General features: G+C 40.0%; 1 protein-coding gene across 6 annotated transcripts in view; it reads left to right on the plus strand.

Annotated features, from left to right (window-relative positions):
* The first annotated feature begins 385 nt into the window (after window positions 1–385).
* Window positions 386–21,748, plus strand: part of LOC114272708 (putative disease resistance protein RGA3) — a 49,342-nt gene continuing 27,979 nt past the window's right edge. For 3 of the 6 annotated variants that reach the window (XR_014333147.1, XR_014333148.1, XM_082874856.1), the window contains exons 1-2: window positions 386–3,849; window positions 4,641–4,685. Coding sequence is in view for 4 of the 6 variants with exons in the window: in XM_082874856.1 (XP_082730982.1) it covers window positions 428–3,849; window positions 4,641–4,647 (3,429 nt within the window). In the remaining 2 variants the exon portion in view is untranslated. Of the gene's footprint in view, window positions 3,850–4,640; window positions 4,930–5,469; window positions 5,500–16,536; window positions 16,807–21,748 lie in introns of those variants that run through there. The other 3 variants (XM_028214423.2, XM_082874855.1, XM_082874854.1) reach the window with 3 other exon arrangements.

Here is a 21,748-nt window from a genome sequence, read left to right on the forward strand (position 1 = left end):
CAACAACGCCAATTGTGTGGTCTCTGAGAGATTTCTGAAGCGTTTGTGTCTCCATTACACCACAGAAGGAAAGATGGCTGCTGAAGCACTCCTTGTAGCTACTGCTAAGGAAATCCTGAAAAAGTTGATTTCAATTACCAGTGAGATGAGTTTGGCATGGGGTTTGAAGGCAGAGCTTAAACGGCTTACTAGGCGGTTCAAAACCGCTCAAGCTCTACTATGTGATGCTGAAGACAGGAAAACAATAGAAAAGGAAGCAGTGCTTGACTGGCTGAAAAATCTCAAGGCTGTTGCATCTGATGCTGAGGATGTGCTGGATGAGTTGGCATTTGAAGTTCTTCGAAGAAAGTTGGAGGTGAAAAACAGAATCACGAACAAGGTACGCAACTTCTTCACCCTCTCAAATCCACTGGCACTTCGCCTGAAGATGTTTCACAAAGTCAATAACATCAACACAATGCTAGATCAAATTTACAAAGAAGCTAATGAAATCGGACTTAAAGCCGTGGAAGTCATAAACACTAGTGTTGTGGAGCTTCGAGAAATTAGGCCCACTGATCCCTTTGTTGATGATTCAAAAGTTGTGGGTAGGGATGGTGATTTATCAATACTAGTAGAAATGTTGTTGCTTTCCTCTGATAATGATGAAGAAGAGGAAGAAGCCCTGCCAGTCATCTCAATCATGGGTATGGCAGGGCTTGGGAAGACAACCCTTGTTCAGATAGTTTATAAAGATGAGAGGGTGGTGAGAAATTTTGGTGAAAGAATGTGGGTCTGTGTATCTGATGATTTCAATGTTCAGAGGCTATTGAATGAGATGGTTCAATCCCTTACTGGAACCACTTCTGAGATGTCAAACAGGGAGGCAATAGTTAAAAAGCTGCGGGAAAGTCTAGAAGGGAAAAAATATCTTCTTGTACTAGACGATGTCTGGAATGAAATTCCTGAGAAATGGGAGAACATGAGAAACTCTTTGCTTGGGATAGGTGGCTCTAAGGGAAGCAAAATTATTGTCACCACACGTAATGAGGTGGTTGCGTCAACCATGCAGGCGTCTCGTACTCATCGTTTGGTAGGACTATCAAACGATGATAGTTGGACCATATTTAGGCAAAAAGCATTTGCAAGAGGAGGACCACAAGAGACTCCAAATTTGGTGGTTGTGGGCCAAAGGATTGTAAAAAGATGTGGGGGTGTGCCATTAGCAGTAAAAACATTGGGAGGTTTGATGCACTCAAAGAAGAATGAGCATGACTGGTTGTCAATTGAAAGGAGTGAAATATGGAATTCATCTCAAAAAATAAATGGAACCGATATTTTTCCTAGCTTAAGGTTAAGCTTTGATCATCTTCCGTCACCCTCATTAAGACAATGTTTTGCATATTGTTCTATTTTCCCCAAGGATTTTTTTATTGAGAGAACCAATTTAATCGAACTTTGGATGGCCCAAGGATACCTTCAGCCCACTAAGGGAAGTGATATGTTGATGGAGGATGTAGGTAACAATTATTTCGATGTCCTATTGTGGAATTTTTTATTGCAAGCTGTTCCAAAAGATGGGTACGGAACTATTGTTGGCTGCAAGATGCATGATCTCGTGCACAATTTTGCACTACATATCTCAAAAAATTATTGCTCGACTTCAAAGGCCACTGAGGTGAGTGATATTTCTCATGTTCAACATTTATCATTGGTTTCTAGTGAAGAAGAGGTATCGCTAATTTCAGAATTTGGTTTCCAGAAATTGCGAACATTGTTTTTATCAGGTATTCTCCTTGGAGATGTGTCAATGGACAAAACACGCTTGCGTGTTTTGAATTTAGTTAAATCTGAAATGAAGGAATTGCCAAGTTCAATAAGCAAGATGATACATTTAAGATATCTTGACATCTCAAGGACAGCCATTAAAGAGTTACCTAGTTTTGTCACTAATCTCTATAATTTGCAAACTCTGAGAATTTTGTATTGCTTGTTTTTGGAAAAGCTTCCAAGAGAATTTAGGAAGCTAGTTAAGTTGAGGCATTTTTACATGGATGATGATGAAAAGCGCATGAATTTGATGCCAGTGGGATTAGGGCAGTTGACTTGTCTCCTGACATTGCCATTTTTCGTTGTGGGTCAGAATAAGGGATGCGGAATTGAGGAGCTAGGATGCTTACACAACCTCAGAGGAGTAGTAAAGATTTATGGTCTTGAGCATGTGAAAAGCAAGGAAGGTGCGCAGAAGGCAAATTTATCAAGCAATCCAAATATTCAAGAATTAAGGTTTCATTGGACTAATGATGAAGTGGAAAACACAGACATTAATAATGATGTGGATGTGTTGGAAGGTCTAAAACCTCACAGTAATTTGAAAGGTTTGGTGATTGAGAACTATCGGGGTGAGAAACTTGCATCATGGATGATGGTGAAAGATCACACATCGCTGCTTTACAATTTGGTGAAGATAGAACTGAAGTATTACAAAAGACTGGGAGAAATCCCCGCACTTGGGCACCTTCCTTTCCTACAGGTTCTTCAAATAGTGGGGATGCATAATGTGAAAAGTGTTGGTACTGAATTCTATGGTCCTCACAATCTTAATGATGGTGGTAGAGAGACATCAATATTTCAAGCACTGAGAGAACTCAGTCTACAATATATGCCAAGCTTAATAGAATGGAGTGAAGCGGCAGTTGCAGCATATTCGGGGTCATCTGGCTTGGTGTTTCCTTCCCTGGAGGTCTTGAATATTGGATGGTGTCCCCGATTGATAATGGCTCCAAGTCACTTTCCATCCATTAAGACATTGACAATAGCAGAAATCAACAGTGTGGCCCTAAGAAAGATGAGCAACAAGCTAACGTCTCTCACTTTCCTGAATTTAAGGAAGGTCTCAGGTTCAGAGATCAATTTTGTGCTTGAAGAGATGTTCAAAAATAATAGATCTTTACTAAAACATGTGACAATTGATTCTTGTGATGGTGTAGCTCATGTGCCGAATGTGCTGCATGACCTTGCGTCCCTTGAGACACTATGTATAAAAGAGTGCCCAAATATAACGACTATACTAGATATCAATGAGGAGCACAATGGCCTCACTCGTCTTCAAGACATTATGATCACCAAATGCAACAAGTTGACTTGTTTGCCAAAAGGAATAGGGAACCTTGCATCTCTTGAGCGTTTAGCTGTGTCTGAGTGCCCTAACCTAATGGTAATTGACCCATCAGATATCTGCAGGCTCACATCCCTCAGGAGTCTGGAAATTAAAAAATGTGGAATATTGAGGACTTATAATTGTTGGCCTGAGTGGCTACTCTCTCTAACCCCTGACCTCACAAGATTGGTGATAGGTGACTTCTCAGAGGAACTTGATTATTTCCCTTGGCCCACAATCACTAGCACTACAACTACTTCTACCTGTACCAATTCTAGTTGCAGTAGCAGCAATTTCAACATCACCCATCAAGTACAACAACGCTTCTTCGTCTCGCTAAAGTCTCTAACTTTGTATGGTTGGTCAAAGCTCACATCTCTGCCTGATGAACTCCAGCACCTCACTGCCTTGATAGACTTGAGTATTTGGGAATTTGATGGGTTGGAATCTCTGCCAGACTGGCTGGGTAACCTTTCATCGCTCCAAGCTCTACATCTTTGGAAATGCAAGAATCTAATGATTCTACCTTCAATGAAAGCAATGCGAAGCCTCACCAAATTGCAAAGTTTGAAGATTAGGTGGTGTCCCCTTCTCAAGGAAAAATGTAGCAAGGAAAGCGGGCCTGATTGGCACAAGATTTCCCATATTCCATCAATTCAAATAGACAGCAACTACGTCAAACTGGGATCAAATCATACTAATGAAAATGAGTAAGGATATCTACAAGATTTACCGCCAAACCTCGTGTCTTTTCACTAATCTCAAGTTATTTATCTCATATCCATTTATTTATTTATTTTCATTTTTGTTTACCCTTCTGATGTTATTTGTTCCTCTGTTTTTGTGCTTTCATTTTCCTTTTCTTCTATAGTTGTTTTCGCTTATCAATAGAATCACCTAATATTAAACTCACTTGAATGTCTAGCAAATAATAATAATAATAATAATTTTTTAAATACTTTTTTTCGTTCCCTTTTTCTGTTCATATTTGTGAAGGCCTTAGAAGCATGAACTTCTAGAAAGGTAGCGTGTAATGTCCAACACGTGTTGGACACCGACACTAATTAAACACCCATTGACACTGATTGGGCACTTCCCAATGTGTTGAACATACGTCCAGATGTGTCATACTATTTTTTAATTTTTCAGATCCAAAATGCTTTGGACACTTGAGCGATACACATCTTCATCACTTCAACACACATAAAACACATTATAAGTTTCAACAAAATAACCTGGAGAAGCCAGTGATGTAAGATTAATAATGTAGATTTATACCTACTAATCTGTCATTCTTTAAACTTTAAGAATTAGTGTCATGTTTTTTTTTATTATCTTTGAATGAAATATTCATATACATGACATATAATAAATATACAACATTATATATTTTGCACGTCCCCTACGTGTTGTGTCTTGAATTTTTTTGAAATCCATCATTCTCAACACTAAGCAGTTTCATCTTATAGCAACTATTTGGTTTGAATTCTTGGGTTTTCAGGAGATAAACCAATTGGAAATACAGCTGAAATAGAAGAATGCAAATGTGAGTGCTCGAAGATCTGTTATCCACTCCTCTGCAATGCTATTTCTCATTAGACAGTACTTGAAAATTATATAATATCTGGCTCCTCCTTACTGCAAACATAGAAACACAAATAATTTACTCCAAAAGTAAGTTGGATTTTAATATGCAACTAATATAATTGTCTTCTATACTTTAGTCAGTTTGAATTGTTGTTGTGAGAGAAGTTAGGATGAGTTACATTTGAGAATTCTTTCCGGTAGTCTAATTTGATGGTATAATTGTACAAATCAGTAACTGTTGGTCTAATTGTACAAGTCAGTAACCATTAGTCTAATTTGATGGTCAAAAAGGTCAATTCAAAATTTGAACGACTTAAACTATACAATCAAACACCCATCAAATTGGTTTGACCTTTTGACCATCAAAAGACTAATGTGCAATCGTTTACAATTGGACTACATAAACTGAAATAAAAAAAAACTTTAGGGTCTAAACAGATGAAATTGATAGTTCAGGGATGAAATGAAAAAAAATGTTTACAGTTTGGGAGATAACAGTGAAAAAAACCCATGTCTAAGATTTCCCTTTTTTGGTTACCAAAAAAAAGCCCTATATACAGATTCATTACCCATGCTAGTCGACTTAGTCTACCAGTCTTATGAACCTTAAATCCAGAGCAAGCAACCTATTTCTTACGTCTGGTAAACTTTAATTGTTTTGCTGTGGAATCTTTTTTTTCCCATCAGCCATGTTTATCTAATGGGCTTACAATTGGGGTGTATCTTGCATGTGGTTGCATCAGAAGATATTAGTGGAGAAGTTTGGACATATGTTATGATTTAGAGAAAGAAAAGAAATTTTGAATTCAGCTTTTGAATTCAATTTCAACTTAGTTAGAAGTTTGTTAATTAGTTGGGTCAGTTTGAATTCAGTTTGAATTCAGTTTCAACTTAGTACTTAGTTTAGAAGTTTGTTAATTAGTTGGGTCAGTTAGTTAGTTGGGTTAGTTAGTGGTTAGGAGAAGTTTGTTTGTTAGTTAGTATGAGATGTATATAGCTATGATTGAGAGGGGAAACAAGGGGAGTTTCTTTTGGACTGTAATCAGGTTGTATGTGAAGAGAGTGAATAAACTGCAGATTCAGTTTTCTGTTTCTCTCTTCTTCTTTTTCACTTACTGCTATCTTCTTTCATAGCCATATCAATTGGTATCAGAGCCGGCTATTCTTGGCCTGCGAGAGAAATTCCACAGAAATGGCAGATGGAACTAGGGCACAAGAATCAAAAAAAATAGATGAAGCAATACGAACGCTTAAAGACAGCAGCGATAGGCAAGCACAGGATATCAGAGAGATCAGAAATTCATTGAAGGATGTGAACGAAATCAAGGAATTGATTTTTGCCATGAATGTCAAGTATGATCAAATGGCAAATGGAGTCTTTGGAAATCATCCAGAAACCATGGAAGCCCAGGTTCGTTCGGATTCACCTCAATCATCTTCTTTTTTCAATACCAGATATGCAAGAATTGATTTTCCAAGATTTTTTGGGGAAGATGCCACTGGTTGGTTGTATAAATGTGAGAGATTCTTCGATTATAACTCAGTTGAAAGTACAAACAAGGTGAAATTAGCTACTCTGCATTTAGAGGATAAGGCCCTACAATGGTATCAGTGGTTTGAGAAATGCCATCGCCAGATTAATTGGGATCTGTTCAAACAAGGAATTATTTCCAGATTTGGGCCCAATTCTTATGAAGATGCAATGGGTGATCTGACCAAATTAAAGCAAACAACCACTGTGAAGGAATATCAGGAGCAATTTGAAATTCTGGCAAATAGAACCTGCGAGTTACCAGAAGTTTTTTTCATTAGTTGTTTCATCAGTGGGTTAAGAGAAGACATTAAGGCAGGGGTGTTAATGTTCAGGCCTACTACAATAGTTCAGGCCATTGGATTGGCTAAAATGCAGGAGAATAGCATTGAAGCCATAACAAGAAGAGCAAGACAAGGGAATAGAGCAGGAGAATCTATTTTTTCCCATCAAGCCAAACAAAATCCAGTTATGAATCCTGTAAGGAAAGAACTACCAAAGGACTGGGAAGAAAAAAAGGCCAAAGGATTATGTTTCAAATGCAATGAGAAGTATACAAGGGGCCATATCTGTAAAAAGAAGCAGTTATATGCTCTGGAGGTTGAACAAGAAGATCAAGAACAGGTAGAAGACGAAGGTGCAGATGTGGAGGAAGACCAGGTTCCGGAAGAGGAATTACAAATTTCTATTAATGCCCTGTCTGGCTCTGTTTCCTACAGAACTATGAGGGTAAAAGGAAATGTCAAGAAAAAGCTAGTTATGATTCTAATAGACTCGGGAAGTACTCATAATTTCCTAAGCCCAGAAGTAATCAAGAGAGTTGGGATAATGGCCTCAGAGACAGACCCATTACCAGTTTTAGTAGCTGATGGCACCAAACTAATGAGCACAGCAATATGTAAAGGATTTCGGTGGGAAATGCAAGGCACTGAATTTCAAGCTGACATGAGGATTTTGCAACTCAAGGGCTGTGACATGGTTTTGGGAATTCAGTGGTTAGCAACATTGGGTCCAGTAAAGTGGGATTTCAAGAATCTGAGCATGGAGTTTCAGTTGAATGACAAGAGGCATGTGCTAAGGGGAGGAAAGAAAGAAGAATTGACAGTCATTGGGGCTAATAAGATGAAAAAGATAGTTCAGAAACAAGCACAAGGAGTTGTAGCTCAGGTGTACTCTTTTCAGGCTGAATGTGATGAAATAGAGGATACATTACAACCAGACTTGGAACCAGATTTGGAAGCATTACTGGTTGATTATGGAGATATTTTTCAAGAACCTAAGACCCTTCCTCCAACCAGATCTCATGACCATTGCATACCATTGAAAACAGGGGCAGAACCTACCAATATCAGGCCTTACAGGTATCCCTATTTTCAAAAAACTGAGATTGAAAAACAGGTCAGCGAGATGTTAATTTCAGGAATTATTAGAACCAGTGTTAGTCCCTATTCTTCACCGGTGCTGTTAGTTAAGAAGAAGGATGGGAATTGGAGAATGTGCATTGACTATCGAGCCTTAAATAAAGCTACTGTGAAGGATAAATTTCCTATTCCTGCTATAGATGAACTCCTTGATGAATTGTGTGGTGCTAAGTACTTTTCTAAGCTGGATTTGAGATCTGGTTATCACCAGATAAGGGTAACTCCTACAGACATTTACAAAACTGCATTTAGAACCCATGATGGACATTATGAGTTCATGGTAATGCCATTTGGGTTAACAAATGCCCCATCTACTTTTCAAAGCTTGATGAATGAAGTTTTTAGGCCTCACTTAAGGAAATTCATCTTAGTATTTTTTGATGACATTTTAGTATATAGTAGTACATGGACCAATCATCTGCATCATTTGCAAACTACTTTGCAGTTGCTGCGAGTTCACCAACTATTTGCCAAAAGGTCCAAGTGTGTGTTTGGTAAAGAGGAGGTAGAATACTTGGGGCATTTGGTTTCAGGAAAAGGGGTCTCTGCTGAACCAACCAAGATTACAGCTATGACTAGTTGGCCAACACCTGCTACCTTAAAGGAACTAAGAGGATTTCTTGGCCTCACAGGATACTATAGACGGTTTGTTCAAGGCTATGGAAAAATTTGTTCTCCACTAAATCAATTACTCAAAAAGGATTCCTTCCAATGGAACTCAGAAGCGGCAGTGGCATTTGCACAGCTTAAGGCAGTAATGACCACAATACCAGTTCTAGCTTTGCCTAATTATACTAAAGAATTTGTGGTGGAATCAGATGCATCAGGAAAAGGCCTAGGGGCGGTGCTAATGCAAGAGGGGCATCCGATAGCTTTTTGGAGTAAAGGCTTATCTGCACGAGATCAACTTTTATCTACCTATGAAAAGGAGCTAATGGCAGTGGTCTTGGCTGTACTCAAATGGAGGCATTACCTTTTGGGTAGGAAATTTCTTATCAGAACAGATCATCAAAGCTTAAAGTACTTATTGGAGCAAAGAGTGGGCACCCCTTTTCAACAGAAGTGGATTACTAAATTGTTGGGTTATGATTTTGAGATCATTTACAGATGTGGAAAAGAGAATATGGCAGCGGATGCTTTGTCTAGGAGGGAGGATACTACAAATAACCTTGCTACTTTGCATGCTATTACTTTTGTGTCTACTAGTTGGTTAGCTGAAATCAAGCAAAGCTGGATATCTGATCCAGTGGTACAACAAGTCATTGCTGATTTGATTCTTGATCATACTTCCCATAGGGGTTATCGTTGGGAACAAGGGATTCTGACCTATAAAGGCAAATTGGTGGTAGGAAACACGCCTCAGCTCAAGATCCAGATTATGGAGGAATTTCATTGCTCTGCAATAGGTGGGCATTCAGGGATTGATAAAACTACTAAGAGAATTCAGAGAATTTTGTATTGGAAAGGGTTAAAGAATGATGTTTCGAAGTTGGTTTCCGAATGTGACATTTGTCAAAGGTTTAAGAGTGAAAATGTGAAATCCCCTGGATTGTTACAGCCTCTAGCTATTCCCAATCGAGTCTGGTCTGATATTTCTATGGATTTTATTGAGGGCCTTCCCAAATCCCACGGCAGATCTGTTATATTTGTGGTTGTCGACAGGTTAACTAAGTATGGTCATTTCATGGCACTTTCACATCCGTACACAGCCAAAGATGTTGCTCAAGTATTCCTGGATCAAGTATACAAACTACATGGATTGCCCTCATCTATTGTCTCCGATCGAGATGCAGTTTTCACTAGTAATTTCTGGCATGCGCTTTTCACTTTGCAAGGTTGCAAATTGTGTTTAAGTTCAGCCTATCACCCACAAACTGATGGTCAGACCGAGATCTTGAACAAGTGCTTGGAGAATTATTTACGATGCATGTCAGGTGACTGTCCTAGGAACTGGGTTAAGTGGCTTTCGTTAGCTGAATGGTGGTATAACACTTCTTATCATTCAGCCATCAAAACCACTCCATATTACGCTGTTTATGGTCAAGATCCTCCAGACCACACTTTCATTTCTTCCAACCCTTCTGCTGTGGCTGAGGTGGATAATTGGATACGAGAAAGAGCTTCAATTCTCAGAATGTTAAAAGACAATTTGCATCAAGCTCAGCACAGGATGAAGCATTATGCTGATATGCATCGATCTGACCGTGAATTTGAACCACATGACTGGGTTTATTTGCGGCTGCAACCTTATAGGCAGACTACCTTGGCTTTACACAGGAATATGAAGCTTGCTCCTCGATTTTATGGTCCATTTCAGGTTGTGGCCAGAATTAGAAAGGTTGCTTATCAGCTCCAGCTACCTGCGTCTGCTCATATCCATCCCGTGTTTCATGTTTCTTTGTTAAAGAAAAAGTTGGGTCAGCACATCGTCGCACAGCCTACATTGCCACCAGTCGCACCTGATGGTACTTTTCAAATGGAACCTGTGGCGGTGCTGGACAGACGTATGGTTAAGAGGAACAACAGGGCGGTGATTCAACTCCTCGTTCAGTGGTCTCACTCATTTCCAGAAGATGCTACTTGGGTGGACTACCAGGACATCATCACCAAATATCCCCAATTCCAGCCTTGAGGTCAAGGCTGTTTTATGGGGTGGGAAATGTTATGATTTAGAGAAAGAAAAGAAATTTTGAATTCAGCTTTTGAATTCAATTTCAACTTAGTTAGAAGTTTGTTAATTAGTTGGGTCAGTTTGAATTCAGTTTGAATTCAGTTTCAACTTAGTACTTAGTTTAGAAGTTTGTTAATTAGTTGGGTCAGTTAGTTAGTTGGGTTAGTTAGTGGTTAGGAGAAGTTTGTTTGTTAGTTAGTATGAGATGTATATAGCTATGATTGAGAGGGGAAACAAGGGGAGTTTCTTTTGGACTGTAATCAGGTTGTATGTGAAGAGAGTGAATAAACTGCAGATTCAGTTTTCTGTTTCTCTCTTCTTCTTTTTCACTTACTGCTATCTTCTTTCATAGCCATATCAACATATGGAGAGAGGTAATGCTCGAGGCATGGCTTTTAGTTCTCTATAGCGACTAATGGATTAGGTAGTCCTCGCAATAATGGTATTCCATGGTGTTACGACAAAATATTTTAATTCTCGATCCATTGATTATTATGTTTGGTATGCAGATGTTTGTTTTTTCTTTTCATTATTATTATTATTATTTTGCTCAGTAGTATGAACATGTTTGTCTATTTCTATTACTTATTTCCTAATTGGTTTTTGGTTGTGATTATGCAAAAATGCCTTCACCTATTTGCTTAAATTCCTATTAAAACTATGTATCAATTTTATGGAGTTATTCTATTCTATGTGGTCAATTTAATTTATGTGCAAGGGCCTAGAAAGGAGTTATAACAATAAGGCCGTATTTGGTTCATTGGAATAAAGGTGCAATGGAACGATCATTCCATCTTAATGTTCATTCTCGTGTTTGGTTCACTAAAAAAATGATAAAAGATACTGTAAATGAAACCATTATTCACTATTACAAGTGTGGGGAAGTATTTTGTGAATGAGTCAGGTTTGTCGAGGTAATCACGACATTGCCGAGATGTTCTGCAGTAACGTCGGAATCCCGAGATATTTGGATAAGGGATACGAGTCCTAGATCAGATAAGGCTCTTAGCCTAGATAAGGATAAAACTCTTGAGGAGTTTATCTCTATCTAGCCGAGAGTCCGAAATGAGCATTGAGCTTGAGTCCTACAAAGTGAGACTTCTAGGGGACTAGGTTACCGCTAGTTATAAAAGTGAGGCACTCTCGTGGGTCGAAGATATGTTTTGACTTATTAGTTTAAGTACTGTTTTGATATCTGTAAGAGATAAGATTAACTAACTTGATTGTCAAAATGCCCTCGGGTGGACGAACCACCGTGGTATTCTCATCTTCTTGTTGGCAGGTAGTTGGCTCATTCTATTCTGTCGGTGCTCTCCAGCAAAGTTCCCTGTTTGGTTGTGTAGTCAAAAATTAACACCCATAATTTGGCGTCATCTGTGGGAACTTAGTAAGGATAGATGGCCAACAACGGACAGGAAATGAGAATTGGGGACGACATCCACAGTGAGAAGGAGGAACATGTGGATCCTACCGCTAGAGGAGAGAACAGTAATGAAAAGGTGTAGGAACCAAGTCCTAGGGCGAATGATGTCGGCAAGGGGCAACGGCCCAAAGAAGGGAGGCCGAGATAAATACTGCAATGAAAGTGATCTCCAGGTATGGGAGGATAGATGCCTGAGACAGGATGAGGAGATGAATGGCATGGCAAACAAGTTGATAGACCTGCAAACAGTGGTCAATTTCATGATGCAAAACAACATGATGCAACCATCGTTTCCATTGCAGGGCACGCCGGCAACAGTAACCAAAATTGATGCCCTAAAAGGAGGACATAAGACAGTCCCAGTTGTCCCACAGCATGGCAAGAGACAGGGAAACTCACATCGTCCATCACGAGATGTCGGGCAAACAGAATCAGTACGAGGTGAGTCACAGAGGACAACATGGACCAAAAGGGCCTATGTCTGAGGATCTCGACAGATCCAAGGGCAAGGCCTCTGTTTTGACGATGCAGTAGAAAAAGGGAAGTCCAAGAGAACGCACAATAACACCAGAAGCAGCGCGCCGAAAAGGCTGAAGTCTATTGACAGCTGAGCCCCCGGACGAACGAATGAGGACCTGAGAGATTACCTCCAGAGAAAGAGGCATAACCGCCGAGATCACATCCAACGACCAGCCGAAGACGCCATTTTCGGTGGAGTTGGATGTGTTCGAAGTGCCAAAGAGGTTTAGCATGCTGAGATTTCAAGTTTATGATGGAAAGTCCGACCCGAACTTTGATGTCAGCTTATATTTAAATTCAATGGCTTTGTGGAGTGGGAACGAGCAACTGTTGTGTAAAGTATTCCTGTCGTCGTTCAGGGAAATAACATCAGATTGGTTCCATAAACTACCGAAATGGAGTGTAAAGAGTTAGGAAGGTCCGGACGAGATGTTTGTGGCCAAGTTTGTTACCAACAAGTCACAGCCATTGAAGGCAGACTCCTTATTGGCTTTAAAGATTAGCGATGGTGAACGCCTCAAGGCTTATGCCAAGAGATACTATGAGGTTTACAACCGGATCACGTCTTGTAACTAGGAGTTGGCGGTCGTTTCTTTCAAGAATGGCCTGAATGATGATTGCCCACTTCGGCAATAACTTGCAAAACCCCTACCGAAGAACATCTAAGACGTCATGGCATGAATTGAGAAGTATGCCAAAGCAAAGGAAGACAAGAACAGGAAGAAGACACCAAAATAAGAAAGGAGAAACAGCTCGCCGAAGTGAGGTCGAGGGAATACCGGCGGTGATAGGCCAGAAACAAAAACGAGGGCTATGCAGGCAGTCAGCATGGTATTTAGGATTCCAATCTATAAAATTCTAGAGAGGATCAGGAATCAGCCGTACTACAGAGTGCCGGAGAAGGTCACTGGCGAGTACATAGGTAGAAGCACTAGGAAGCATTGTGCCTAACATGACGAGGATGGACACATGACTCAGGGATGCAGGGCTCTGAAGTCATACCTAGAGGATCTGGTCAAACAGGGACACCTGAGAGACCTAGTAGATGAGGCGAAGACAAGGGAAGAGCACACGAGGCTGCCCAGGCACCAGCAGCACCACCTCTACCACCATCACCACGACAGCAGGTGGATAGACCTCGGGTAATCAATGTGATTCACTCGAAGGTCAATGAGAATGAAATTCGAGGGGAGACCTAGAGAGTAAGCCACTTACAGCATGTATATCAGGTCCAGCAGAAGAAGCTCAGAACAAATGAACATTAGGGACCAATGATCTCTTTTTTTTAAGCAGACTTGGATATGGTGTAGTATCCGTATAATGATGCCCTTGTGGTAACTTTAAAGATTGGAGACTGTTAGGTGAAGCGCATATTGATTGACCAAGGCAACTCTTGTGACATCATGTATGTCAGGTGTTACAAGGAACTTGGCCGCCACAAGGATGATTTAGAGCAATCTAACAGCCTTATGGTCGGATTCAATGGGACACCGACATGGTCTCTAGGAGCCACGAGTCTAGAGGTAGGGAGCAAGAAGGTAATAACGGAATTTACTGTGATAGATACTCCCTCCTCATACAATATCATTTTGGGAAGACCTTGGTTGCATGCAATAAAGGTTGTTCCCTCAACACTGCACCAGCTGTTGCGATTCTCGACTGAACAGGGGATTAAAGAAGTAATGGGAGACCAAGTACAGGTGAAAAATTGTTCCATGGTAGTAATGAAGTACACCTGCAATGTAAGGGAAGCAAAGAGTGCAGAGATTGAAGGCGAAGACCACGAGGTCTTGGATGATGTTGGCAAAGAACCCGCCGACAAGAGTGAAGAACCCTTGAAAAAGGTTCTTGTACAAGAAGGAGATGAGGAGCGATTCTTTTTCCTCGGCTCTGGCTTAGCCGAAAAAGAAGAAAGGGAACTAGGGGCTTTTTGGAGAGAGAACATAGAGGTGTTTGCCTAGACACCTTATGAGATGCCAGAAATTAGCCCCGAGGTCACCAGTCACAGACTTAACGTGGACAAGTTGGCTAAAGCAGTCATCCAGAGAGCAAGGAGGCCGACATTGATACATGTGTATGCAGTTGAGGAAGAAGTAAACAAACTACTTGAAGCGCAGGCCATTCGAGAAGTGAATTATCCTACCTGGTTGTCCAATACTGTAACAACCCCAACCTGTGATTAACTGCTAAACCATGATTAAGGGTGCCTAATTGGTGATTAAGAGGAAATCATGTGTTAATTGCATACCTTATATGTTATTTGCATTTATATCTGTTTGCTATAGGAATACCTGTTTGTATTTCTGTTTCGTTCTGCAAATTGAAGGCCTTATCGGCATCCGATCACGGAATTGACTTGGGTTATGTGTTATTTAGAATTTTTGAAATTTTATGGTAGGTTTAATTGAAATTTGATTCGAAACGAAATAATTAGAACAAATGATGCCCATTTGATTAGTGGTAAGCCTAATTAATTAATTTTCCTAAACAAGCCTATATAAGGCCTACACACCACATAGACTCATCTCATCTTCATCTTTTTTGAGCCTACTAGACGTGAGAGAGAAGAGGAGGCTAAGAACTTCACATCTAAGCTTGAGAATTGGAGAGATTTGGCAGGCAAATTAAAGAATTGACTTGTGAGCTCAAACCATCTTTGCATAAACCATAATTGAGCACCTAAGGTAAGAAATCAAACCCTTAGCTGTGTAATTAAGTTAGTTCATGTTAGAATTCAAGTGAAAGAGGTGGATTAACATGAGAATTAAGCTAAATTAAAGAACTACAACTCAAACCATGCATGCATGCATAGTTCATGGCAATGAGAAGTTGATTTCAAAGAATTTCCCTCTTACATGTCCTTTTTTTGGTCTTGTTCTAGGAATTCAGCATGTCTTTGAGTTAAACACCTCATTTGATCATGTTTTGAAGGCTTTGAAGTCAAGAAATTACTTGTATGTTAAGTTCATGTGATGTTTTAACATTCCAAGTTTGATTTTACACAATTGGCATGCTTGTGGGTTTTGATTTTGCGAAATGATTTTGAATTCACCATGTTTTACAAGTTTACACATGTTAAGTTTTTGGCCCAAAAGAACATGATTTGCAACCTTGAATTCGAGTTTTGAAGTTTGGAAGCAAATCTGAAAATTCTAGAATTCTGCTTCTTCGCTTGAGCGACCACTCTTGATTTTGCACTTCCACTTGAGCGTAAAATTCATACTCCCAGAAGTTTACAAGTTTTGCAGACCACTCGAGCGATTAGAGTTGCGTTCGAGCGAAGACCTCAGTCTCCTGCTTGGGCGACCGTCGAGCGAAAAATTCACATAACTAGTATTTTTGCAGAGTTTACAGACCGCTCAAGCTACCGAAGTTATGCTTGAGTGACCACCTTTATGTTTGAATCCCTGCTCAAGCGAAGACCCTATTTTCAACAAAATTTGACTAAGTGTTTTGACTCACATTTTGGCATCCTCATCGTATCTTAGGCATTCTTAAGCCCTAATTAAGACATAATGATGAGGATAAGACTTACAAAAACACTAAGAACGAAACGTAATGAGTTAAGTTTTTTCCGAGTGTGTGTTTCAATATGTGTATTTGTTATGTTGTGTAAGTCACGCGCCGTAAGCTATTGGACTTATTTGCTCTGTCTGTCTGCTTCTAGAGCCATCTGTGAGTAATAATTTTGTAAAATTATGTTCAATTTATAAGTATTTTTTGAATGATATAAGATGATCTGTCTTCTGAAATATTATTTTCTGTATGAATGAATAGTTATCCAATGTTTCTGAAATGTACTCGTAGTATCATTACTTTCAGATGACATCTATTATCTGTTCTGTTATGTCCTAATTATGGGCCAACTATACGTCTCATGAGCCAACTGTTATAGTTCCTTCTGTGTACGTCCTGTTTATAGGCCAACTGTACGTCTCATGAACCAACTGTACCGTCTCCGTGTGTGTGAGTCAACTGTATGCTTTCATGGCTGTCCCTTTATAGGTCAATTGTTTCTATTAGTGCTAATAGATTTAACACATATGACTAACTGCAAATGATGATTATGAGTATGATTCTGAATCTGTTTCTGTTATGACCTTTGATTTCTAAACATGATTATGAATCCATTCTTGTTAACTACTGAATTCTGTCTTTTGTAACTATTATGGACAACATTCATTGACTCTTTTACTCTGTTATTATTCACTAGGCTCCCGTTCACTGTATTATTTATATATGTAGGTGACTAGGCACGTGGCCAGGCTTAATGATGATCGCTTGGAGTTCTATTTTGCCGGCCAACCTTTGTGCCTCTCGAGGAGGTTCCAGAATAAGTCTAATGGTCATGTTTTGTGAATTGTGTTTTAAACCTTGTTTTCTTTTGTGAATTTCGAACGAGTTTCTGTTTATCTGTATATTGGGCTATGTCCTATTTTTACTTTATCTGTATAAATGGGTGACGTAAGACTACTATAATTATGACATCACGTGTATGTATATTAAGTTTTGAAATTTTTGTCCCATGTATGTCTACACAGCTTAATGGACTATATATGTTTTACGTATTTGCTTCCTTTAGCCTGTAATTATATGCTATTTTAGACTAAAGCCTATGGTAATTCAAGGATTATTGGCCGATTACGACGCTAAACCCTAAGGGGCGGGTTTGGGTCGTGACAAATACGGTAGTGGTAAAAGAGAAGAATGGCAAGTGGAGGGTCTGCATGAACTTCACAAGCTTGAACAAAGCTTGCCCCAAGGACAGCTTTTCACTGTCCAAGATTGATCAGCTGGTGGATGCCACATTAGGGTATGAGAGGATGAGCTTTTTGGATACATACAGAAGGTATCACCAGATAGCAATGTATGCCCCAAACAAAGAAAAGACAACATTTATCACCTCCAAATGGCTCTATTTCTACAGAGTAATGCCCTTTAGGCTGAAGAATGCAAGAGCAACATATCAAAGATGGGTCACCAAGATGTTCAAATACCTAATTGGGAGGACAGTGGAGGTCTACATTGACGATATGGTCGTCAGGACTAAGGAACATCGGGGTCATTTGGCCGACCTGAAAGAGGTCTTTGACATATTGAGAGCATATTAGCTTCGACTTAATCTCTCGAAGTACATATTTGGAGTTAGATCCGATAAGTTCCTGGAATACTTGGTAACGAGGAGGGAAATTGAAGCGAATCCAGATCAGATCAGGGCTATCCTTGATCTGAAGAGCCCAACAATAGCGAAACAAGTCTAGATTTTTATTGGCAGGGCAACAGCCTTGAAAAGGTTCATTGGCCGAAGTTCAGATAAATGTAAATAATTTTTTCAGTTATTAAAGAAAGCCATAGATTTTCAGTGGACAGAAGAATGTGAAATCGCCTTGGCCAACTTAAAGAAATACTTGACAACCCCACTAGTGCTGTCGAACCCGGTACCAGGAGAATTATTCTTGTACCTGGCAATTTCGGACCATGCCATGAGTGTCGTGGTCATCCAAGAAGAAAAAAGTGAGCAGAAGGCAGTGTACTATGTGAGCAAGACCCTGGCAAATGCAAAAACCCGGTACTTGCCTCTGGAGAAGTTAACATTTGCTCTGGTAATGGCCTCTAAAAAACTGAACCACTACTTTCAAGCCCACAAGATTGTGGTGCTAACCGAGCATCCACTAAAGTCCCTGTTGTAGCATGGGGACCTGATAGGCAGAGTATCTCGATGGGTTGTAGTTCTAGGTCAGTATGACTTAGAATTCAGGCCAAGAATAGCAATCAAGGGCCAAGTTTCAGCCGATGTAGTGGCAGAATTCTCTCCAGGTGCGATCCCAAAACGGGCACCAGTGAGCCGCGGCCTAGGATGTCTAGGAGAGGAAGAGGAAAACTAACTAGGGCCATGGAACCCCATGTTAATAGAACAAAAAAGGGAGAAGAAAGGCTAAAACTCTGCGATATTTACATCGGCGACTCTTTTCGCCTCTTTGTCAATGGCAGCTCAAACTAACCAGGAGTAGGGGCAGGAGTGGTTTTGGTATTGGCAAATGGGCAAATGATAGAACAGTCTATCCGTTTGGGGTTCAAGGTGTCACGACCCAAACCCGCCCCTATGGGTTTAGCATCGTAACCGGCCAGTAACCCTTAGATTACCGAAGGCCTCTGAACAGAATAATATTTGTAGTAGGGACTGCGGAAGCAATTATGCAAACTTACATAGTCCATAGAGCTGTGCAGACATATATATGGGACAGAAAATATAAAACTTTCATATACATGTTGCATACATACAGATAAGGCATTAAGATACAGTAGCTTTACATCACCCAAGTCACATATACAGGATTACAACGTGTTCAGACCAGACATAAACATTATGGAAGAACAAAAGTCCCAAAGACTACGAACTCGGGTAGACCTCAAAAGGGAACCTCCACGGGAGGCATAATAGCTGGCTGAAACCAAAACTCGCCAGGCAGCGTCTCAGGCCTAGTCACGCGCTTGCCCACCTACATACATATAGATAATACAGTGAGTTAGAGCCCAATGAATAATAACTGAGTAAAGGGTTAAATGAATGATGTCCATCACAGATTCAGAAATCAGAGTTAATATCAGAAATAGATTCATATACATATTCAAATTTGTAAGCAGATATATGTGGTACACCCAATAGCTAACATATCAACTTGGTCCTAAAACCCACATGCATAGTCGGTACCGATGACCATAAAGGTCCATATCTTGCGCGCAAGTAGCCATGGTATTGTTACCCCCAAGCAAGGGCCACGTGAATGTAGGCCTCAATATTGTTACCCCCGAGCGAGGGCCACGTGAATATAAGTCACAGTATTGTTACCCCTAGGCGAGGGCCACGTGCAGATTGGTCACGGTATTGTTACCCCCGGGCGAGGGCCACGTGAACTAAGGGTGCCACAGATAGAGTTCAGTAAATTGGACATTCATTCATAATTCATAAAATAACATTTCAGAAAATAGATCATATCATATCAGTCAGAGGATACTTAAAGTTAAACATAACTTTACAGAGTTATTACTCACAGTTGGCTTCGGGTGCAGACAAACAGAGCAGATTAATCAAATGGTTCGAGGCACGCGACCTACACGAACATACATACAAACACACACTTGAAACATACTATCAAATTATACATAACTTGTTTTATTTACTCTCGGCGTGCTTTTAGTCTTTGTCCTCATTATAGACTCTTAAACATGGCCTAGGAATGCCTAAGATGGAAAGAGGATGCAAAGATGCACTTGGAAACATTTCTCAAATTTTGCTGAAAATAGGGTCCACACTCAAGCGTGACTTTCCCCGCTCGAGCGGACATGCAAGATGTGAAGGCTCGCTCGAGCGTGAATTTCTTCGCTCGAGCGGACTGTAAACTTTGGAAAAAGTACTGGTTGCATGATTTCTACGCTTGACGCACGCTTGATCCCCGCTCGAGCGTGAGACTCAAACCCTCACTCGAGCGTGAATTCCCCCGCTCGAGCGGACTGCAAAACATATGAACTTCTGGGTATATGCATTTCATGCTCGAGCGTGACTCTTGTCGCTCGAGTTGAAGTGCCCGTACCCAGAGTGCTAGCTCGAGCGTGAATTCCCCCGCTCGAGCGTGGATCAAATTTCTATAATTTCCAGATTTGATCCACAAGTTCAAATTCAACCTCTAAGGCACCAAACTCAATTTTTCTAGGCCAAAACTTTGGAAAACTCATGGAGACTCATAAAATAACATGTTCCAAGGATTAATTCAAGAAATCATGGCTTAAAGACTTGCCAATTGAACAAAATTCAACATGAAACTCAAGAATATTTTATGAACATAACATGCATGAATTTTTCTTGAATCCAACCTCTTTAAACCATGACCAAACTTGGCAATTTAATGGAAAACATGATGAACTCCCAAAATGTAAGTGAGATGAACACATGCATGAAAGAAATCCTTGAAATCATGCTCAATTTGTGAGAAAATACACATGAATACATGGTATGGCCCAGTTATTCCCAACTCTAGTGCAATTCCTACATGACTTCACTTAATTCACCAATAATCTTGTAGAATCTACATCAATTACTCAATTAAGAGTTCAATTCCTTCCCAAGAGGCTTGAATCCACAAGCGTTAAAGTTGAAACCCTCTAATCTTCTTCACTTTGACAACAATTCTAGCAATCCTTAGTTTTGAATTTAAATTCTCAAGTCTTTGACCAATTCTCTCTCTCCTCTCCCTCACTCTCACGTTTGTATCATCAAAGGAATGAATTGGGGGGGTTTTGGTGCTCAAAGAAGTCCACTAAGGCCTAAATTAGATTTGGACAAAAGTGTAATTAATTTAAAGCCAAATAAAAGTCTAATTTAATTGTTCCAAATCAACTTTTAATTGAACTTACCATAAAAATTATATAAATCCTACTTAACATATAAATCAAGTCAATTTCTGAGTCGAATGCCGATAAGACCTTCAATTTACAAACTGAAACTAAAACATGAGCAGATCTTGCTACGCAAAACAGATATAAACACAGATAATGCAACACACACATGCCAATTAATTCAAAATTCCTCCTTAATTACTATTAGGCATAATTAATCATGGATTAATATTAATCGTGGGTCAGGGTTTGTAGACACCCCATTTTTGACCGCCCTTAAGACTTGGGCGTTACTGATGGTTTACTTGGTGGTGAAAGTTGTGCAGTGCAAGGGTTCGATTTCTTCGGCAAGGAGAAAGTCAAATCCCAACTTCATACCCCTTTTTGGACCAAAATGATCTTGATCAAAAGATTTTGAGACCTTGAAACCCTCTCTTTCAAAATAGTTTTGAAAATTCTTCTGCGATGTTCTGATGCTCGCATTTTGTTAAATGTCGCGCTTTTCGGTAAACCGAGCAAGGACAAAGTGGAAATGAATGAAGGAGAGATGAACTCTTTTGAAAAATCTTTAAAACACCTTGTTTAGGGGTTTGGAGTTGAAGAAAAGAGGAGATGAGAGAAGAAAACAAGTTGGAGAGGCAATTGGGCATGAATCCCGGCAGGATCAAAACTGAGCAGTATTCACTCAAATGGGCATAACTTTTTGTACACTTGGAATTTTGAAGTGAGGCTGCCACCATTTGAAAGAAGACTTCCAGGGCTACAATTTAGGCTCAAGAATGACCTGAAAAAGAGTTCAGATAAAGGAGATATGTCCGGTTGAAATCGGGCCTAAAAAATAGATTTTTTTGTCCAACCAGAGGTGGAAGTTTATGACCATGAATAGGATTTTTGGGCTATGTGCCGGCCATGAATGGTCAATGCCAGCCCCCTGCCATCCAAGGGAGTGTGCTGCCGGCCAACAATGGTAAAGTGCCGACCAACAGTGGTACAGTGCCGGCCACAGATGGAACAGTGCAGTTTTCTGCAAATATTTTGCTTCCAGCTGGCACAGCTGTCCCCT

This window comes from Camellia sinensis, chromosome 6 (genome assembly GCF_055761805.1).
Source record: "Camellia sinensis isolate YWXY chromosome 6, ASM5576180v1, whole genome shotgun sequence".
Taxonomy (NCBI): Eukaryota; Viridiplantae; Streptophyta; class Magnoliopsida; order Ericales; family Theaceae; genus Camellia; species Camellia sinensis.